The following is a 6,801-nucleotide window of genomic DNA, read 5'->3' as shown; positions in this document are numbered from 1 at the left end:
AAATAGAAGAATATGTTCTTTATTTTCATAAAAATATGTTTTCTTTAAAAAAACTTCTTGTTTAAACTTATCATTCTAGCATTCTTCTATTAAGAACATTGTACTTTTCAAAGCATTCCAACACCTCCTTTACCAATATGACATCTACAATTGAAGGGGAAATTTTTGAATAGCCTAGCAAAGGAATATAGACATATTCTACAAATAAGCTTTCCTCAATAGAAGATCCATTACCCCCATTCTCCATGATGAGAGAAATTAGGATAATTATGAATGTGAGAGTCCATAAAAAATCTTTGTTAATGTAAATTTGTATACATTTCTTATCATATTTAATTTTTTAATTTTCAAATAGATGTGTAATTATATTTTGATTTGTAAAATCAAGTGTAGATTTACCGCTTAATGTTAGAGCTCATTAAATAGGACATATAATTAATGTATATTATAATTTTCACATTATAATTTTCTCTATTTCAATGTCATCTTATATAGTTTATTTTAGATTTCATTTCATCCATCTTTAAGTAATATTTGCATTGCAAGTTTTAAATATCCTACAAGATTCTATCATCTAATACTAATATTGGTTGCTAGTACAAATTTAATCTCTCCTTTCAAGGTTTCTAAATGACATTAGGATTCAATTGTCTTTGAATAATTTCTTGTGTTTATGTCCTTTTCTCATATTTACAGTATTTTTATTTTCACATTTCTTAATGTAATAACTTTTAACAATCCTTCTCAATATACAGATAATAATAAGAGTCACAACCTTTATTTCCAATTTTCTAATTTTCATTTTTATTGTAAGTTTTTATGTATATATTATTTTTAAAAAAAAAGATATTTTACTTGTTTTGATTTAAATTATATAGATTAAAAAAATAAAAAATTGGAAGACCACATCTTAGATATGTGTAGAATTGATAATTGGATCATATAGAAGTTTGGAAATAGATCTTTACTTCATAATTCACATATTTTTATTCTATTTTAGTTTTACATTTTTATCAATGTGGTTTATTGTTGCCTATGCAAATGCTATTCTTATTTAAAATAAATTATTTTTGAGTTGTATATTATTTTCAATTTTGATCATATAGTAGTTGAAAAATTATAATTGCATTATCAAAATTAACTACAATAAAAATAGAACCTATTCAAGATTAGTTTTTTATGAGAAGTTTAGGTATTGAACTTTTATTGTGAAAAATCATTATTCAACTCTTAAAATAATGTTTATATAGAATATAAATTGTATTTTTTATGTTCTCTTACTCATATTAATGTAGGAAAAAAAAATTAAGCTCATGACTTTTAATCTCCTCTTGAGAACTTCCGCTTGTACTTACATTCATCCCTATCTCATAATAATTATAAACAAAATGTACTAGTTCTATATTGGTAAGTTATTTTCTTTTTGTTTCTTATACATGTGTCATTCTTGATTGAAATGTTTATCTACGTTTAAAAATGTATATGGATAATGGAACTAATTGTGCAGCCTACAATTTCAACCAATTTTGACCATTTTATAATATTTATAGTTTAATAAAAAATAAAAAAGTGCTGTGTTATTTTTAATTTATTTAATAATTACTATTAAATAGTCATATTGCATTATCATTAGGAAGTGAGCTATAATATATGTTGTAATCTATTTAATTTTTTACATTTTATTAAGAGTTGAATTTAATTTCTGAAAATAAATTATTATTAAAAGCCACTATTCTGAAAGAGATATTGGTACAAAATCTAAGTTACAAACTTTTAGGGCCCGTTTGGCTATGGGAATAGGAATAGGGGAATAGGAATAGCTATTCTAGAATAGAAAATGGGGCTACGTATTTCTGTTCTCTATTTGGTTAAGCCAATATTTGATGGTGAATTTGCGGTCCCCAAAATTTATGTTTTCTAAAATAAATAAAAGTGGAATAGGAATACGTATTCCAATAATACCTATTTGGGTGGAATTGCAAAACCTCATTTTTAGGCCAAAATTGGAATACGTGTTCCTATTTTACTTTGCATTCCAATTCCAATTTGGTGCATCCAAACGAAGAATTCAAAATTTTAAGAATTTACATATGCCTATTCCACTTATATTCTCATTGTCAAATAGGCCCTTAGGGTCTGTTTGGTTGCTTGAAGTATTTGGTAAGCCAATTGGAATAGGGAATAGGAATACATATTCCTATTTTCATTAATTAGCTATTATTAGGATAGTCTCATTCATATTCTTAATATGCATTCCTATTCTCATTTCCTACGCTTCCAACCAAACAATTTCATTAATCATATTAAAATAGAAATAAATTTTAGCTAAATGGTTGTTTAAACATGCAATGCTCCCTATCTCATTATGTAAACCGTCCCAAATTAAACGAATAATGGAAACTAGCATGGCAAGTCGGAAAATCGTACCAAAATCATAGTATGCAAAATCGGGAAAAGAACTTATCGAAATATGGTTGTAAATTCATTAACATGCTCCAGTTGAGAAATAAGACATGTTGGGGCCCGTGAAATAGACAACAGTATCAAATGAAAAACATGGATTTGTTTCCCCTAAGTCGTGTATTAGGAATAAGTTGAGGGTAACTGTGCAACACGAAAGAATTTCTTAGTGCGTCAACGTACAGTCAGCCTCTGTAGGCTGCACGGTCAGCATAATATATGGGAGGCACGAGCGACACAGGCTTTGTGCAAGTGGCGAAGGTGAAACACCGATGATATATCAGTCTCTGCAGATGCTCTTTACTGACCTCGACGTCGTCCTCCAAAATGTAATAATACGTTGCCTTGCTGGTTCGCGGCCAGTCGTTATAATGACTGCATAGATAGAAGTTAATTGCTGGTGGCTGAACAATTAAATCAGAGTCCACAATTGTCCCAGGTGGCACGTTTTCATCTTCTCTTTCCCGGAATAGCCTCGTGCGATGGCGCTCCTGCGCTACAATGAATGTGAGTCTTGGACTATAACCGTTTGCCTTCACCTTCAATGTGTTCTTCAACGCCTCTAACTCTTCTTAGCGGACTTCATCCAACTGACTATCACCAACCCCATCTCTGAACACTATGATCCATTGAGGCCTTTTATCCCCAAGCAATTCCAGACACATGACTCCCAGATTTTTAATTATTTCCTGATGGTGATCCTACAATTGCATTTTGACTGCGTCCTTGTTCAAATTCTTGTTTGAGCTCATAACAACAGCAGCAACTGAACTGCATTCTTTATCACAATTGCTCGGATGATTAATGTCTGCTCCGAAAAACACAACATCAGCTTGTCCAATGCCTGGTAAGTTATTCCCGAGAACCACGTTTTGCCCGCCTAACTTGGCATTCACTTTGAGAGCAATATTTGCCGAGTACTGGGAAGCAAAATTTGGCAAATTTGAATAGAATCTCACCGCGTTTTGAAAGCACATCTCCACATTTTTAAACAGGCAACATTGCGTTAGCACGCCTAGTTCGGTCTCGCATACAAACTTGAGGTTTGTGTATCCATGGTGCTTGCATTCCAGAATATAGATGAGAATATCTAGATCCTCCTTGATGACATCTGTGAGTGTTTTCTTCAGCTGTGCCACATTGTTTAACACATCCTCCCACACATAATATCGGATGATATTTGGATTTGCTCCGATTCGGATGCCTACATTTATGAACCTAGCTACCAGCATGTCTTTAAACGCATTCACTGCATTTCATTTTTTCGGCCGCACGGTGTTGTTGCTTGTGGAAGTGTATGATTCCCCATTTAGCAATATTGTTTCAGAGAAAACAGTGTTCCTGGTCATGGTCCATTGGCTCTTCTCTTCACCAAGCGTTACGTTTCTGTTGCGGAAGTTTAAGACAGGTGCGTCTAGCGCTTGCACTTGAGTCATTGCTTGCCTCACTTTCATATTGAAATCGGCAAGGTACCGACCTCTGCATCCATCACGGTAACAAATGTCAAAAAATGAATTAAAAGTTATCAAGGCAGTTTCATAAAACGTTCTACGCTCATTCGTTTGTCATGTTTTTCATGAAATGGTCTACGTACTTAAACTAGCTTATATTGAACAATCAGAGAAAATGCCACTCTTCTATTCTGCAGAAACCATAGGAACCAAAATATAATTAAGAAAACAACTCTGATGTATTTTTTAATACATTGATTTATATTATATATTGGTATTTGTAAGTAGTACCATTGCATTATTTATTGTTTATTCAATTTTTTACTGATCATTAAATCATTTTAAAATTTTATTTTAAATTAATACATTAATAAATTAATAATAATATAGACACAAGAATGGTACAAGAATAAAGCATAATTTTTTTTTAAATGTATTTTTTATATTTATACATTATATTATATTAATATTTAATATTATTATATGTCAAAGAATTACTTTAAATTTTTATATATTTAATATTATAAACTTTAGAATGTATTTTTAATCATTTAGTTAAAAATGTTTAAAAAATCATATATACTTGTACTATATAATCTCTTAAGAAAAAATATATATTATGGTTATACACTTATTATTGTATTTGCTAATTTATTTATAAATTTTATATAATAGAAAAAATAGATGATTGGCTAAATTCTTTTGGTGTTATAAGAGCCATTTCTTCGAGGTTCTGCATATTCCATTTTTCCACCTAATTTATAGATTATATTATTTAGTCATATTTAATCAAATGATTATTTAAAGATAATTATATTTTTACTTTATTTTTAAACCATTTATTAATTATAAATCATGTTATTTTTAAACAATTTATTCCCACACTACTATACGATACTTGTTATTATATTGATAATATAAATAATATAAGATAATATTTATGCATTTAAAAATATATTAAAATTTAAGGGCGACTACTAAAAATAGTGCAATTTTTTCGTTCTAAAAAATATAAAATTCCAAATGAAGTCAAACTTGTAAAATATAATTTAAAAGTTTAAAAATGAACCTTAAAGATGTGCACTTTAGCTGTCTAACTGATTTTCACAAGAATAAATAATTATACATTCCTTATCATACCTTGGCTGAGAAAGATTCGATTAACAATTTTCAAAAAATCAAACCCACCGAAATAAAATCCAATCTACTAAATTTACACTAATCCTTGAACCTAAACATTTTAGCTTATCATTTGATAAAGCTGCCTGTGAGTTCGCGATTGAATTATAATTCTCGTGAAGCCAGAACTTAAATTTTACACTTTGATTACTGAAACTGATATATAAAAATAATCAGCAGATACTAACTGTCCAGGTCCCTGTAAGCTTCCCATTATTTCATTGATTTTTTTCCGCCTGACCGAAAGCTCGACACGCTCCTTCAACTTTTGTTCATGTCCATCATTCAAATTATGCTTGGGAACCCTCTGTCCTTCACATATAAAACAGAACTCCATTGGACCATAAATCTGTTTAGTGTTCGTGCTGAGGTCCAAACATGGAAGATTTACATTCTGAATCTCTCTGTAATTGTTTCTATAGTAGTCCACGATACTGATCACCTGTCCTCTAATTTCGAACATAATGTCCTCGGCATGTTCATTTGTGATGCCCCGCACACTGAACTTTTGTACTGTCTGCCGGTGATTGACGGTCACCTTCAAACCTGTCAGAGCACTTTCTGCTTTGTTTCGCTCAAAGACATCGCGAGAGCGCGACCATATACCTTCCGCCTCCAAATAATCAAGTACGGAAATTTTCATGTAGAAGGCCGCGATCAAATAACCCACATTAAGATTAAATCCCTCGTTTTCAGTACGCCTGAGACTCATTGAAAAGCCACGTTGAATTGCAACGTCACCATTAGAAGGGCTTACTGGTTTATTATAGAAAGCTTGTCCACAAATTATGTGGTTGCGTCTGACATTCTCCTTTATAACAGCATCCACTGTTTTCAGCAACTCCGGCGTCCCGTTCGCCTTTATGGGTCTCACCTTATATATCTGGGCGACATTGGGTGCGCTTGCAGGAAGATTCACCATGTAATCCCTTTCTTCCAATTCGAATGGACTGTAAAGGAGTAATTTACCATCGAAGACAGGCTTTCTATCCGACTCCAAATCGTCTATGAATTTACTAATAATGTCTCCTTCATCCGCCATAGACTCATTAGTCCCGCTTCCAGAAGCTTCAAGAGGAGCTTCGGTCGATATGTGCAGATTGTGAAGGAATATATACTTGTGAAGCTCAAGGGGATACTCAACCTGGAAATGATTTACTGCTACCACAACTTTTCTCTCTTGGGCCTTCCCTTACCCTTCTTCGCTTCCACCCACTGTCGCCCTTGCTGACTGTTACTTCCACTGGCCATGACTTCTACTTTGCTGGAACAAAAATTTCCCTTCGCCCAACGATTTAACTAAACGGTTTTGCAAAGTTAAACTTGAGCGGGACAGATGAAGACGGAGGGAATTTCTTGCTCTTCTACGGAGTAACTGTGGGAAATATATAACCAATACAAATCGGTTGGTTTCGTTTCAAATTGCCAGTAGTGTGCCACAGAACGGATGGGGCATCTTTTGGTTTCTTTCCATTTCGAAGTGTGAAACATATAACGCATTAAATTCTATTCGATTCAACTTCTGTAGAACAATAGATGGAATGATAAAACATTCGTGTGCCTTTATCAATATAACTTCAATCTTTTTATTGTGTGCCTCGACAGCTTCATTGCAGCTCAAAATATTTTGCGGGTTAAACTTGAATTCGGATCATCCTCAATGCCTTAGGCTTATGTGCCAAATGATAACGGGGTATTAGAAGGTTATTCG

General features: G+C 32.4%; 1 protein-coding gene across 1 annotated transcript; it reads right to left on the bottom strand.

The window, feature by feature from the left end:
- Positions 1–3,716: 3,716 nt before the first annotated feature.
- On the bottom strand, positions 3,717–6,132 carry LOC149546699 (protein argonaute 2-like). The gene is made up of 2 exons (XM_089794038.1): positions 5,279–6,132; positions 3,717–3,939 (listed from the first exon to the last, which is right to left on the bottom strand). Exons 1-2 carry the CDS (start codon positions 6,130–6,132, stop codon positions 3,717–3,719), a joined length of 1,077 nt encoding a protein of 358 aa, XP_089650164.1.
- Between the last annotated feature and the right edge of the window lie 669 nt (positions 6,133–6,801).

Source organism: Cupressus sempervirens, chromosome 7, assembly GCF_028749045.1.
Source record: "Cupressus sempervirens isolate cs-2001-9-10 chromosome 7, ASM2874904v1, whole genome shotgun sequence".
Lineage (NCBI taxonomy): Eukaryota > Viridiplantae > Streptophyta > Pinopsida > Cupressales > Cupressaceae > Cupressus > Cupressus sempervirens.
Note: the sequence above shows the minus strand (reverse complement) of the source record. Positions and strands in the feature narration are given on the sequence as shown.

Bases quoted from the DNA above. Each gene is read 5' to 3' on its own strand.
- LOC149546699 (XM_089794038.1), bottom strand. From the start codon at position 6,132: ATGGCGGATGAAGGAGACATTATTAGTAAATTCATAGACGATTTGGAG. The intron at 3,940-5,278 runs GTTAGTATCTGC...TGATGGATGCAG, and splicing joins AGCTTACAGGGACCTGGACA to AGGTCGGTACCTTGCCGATT.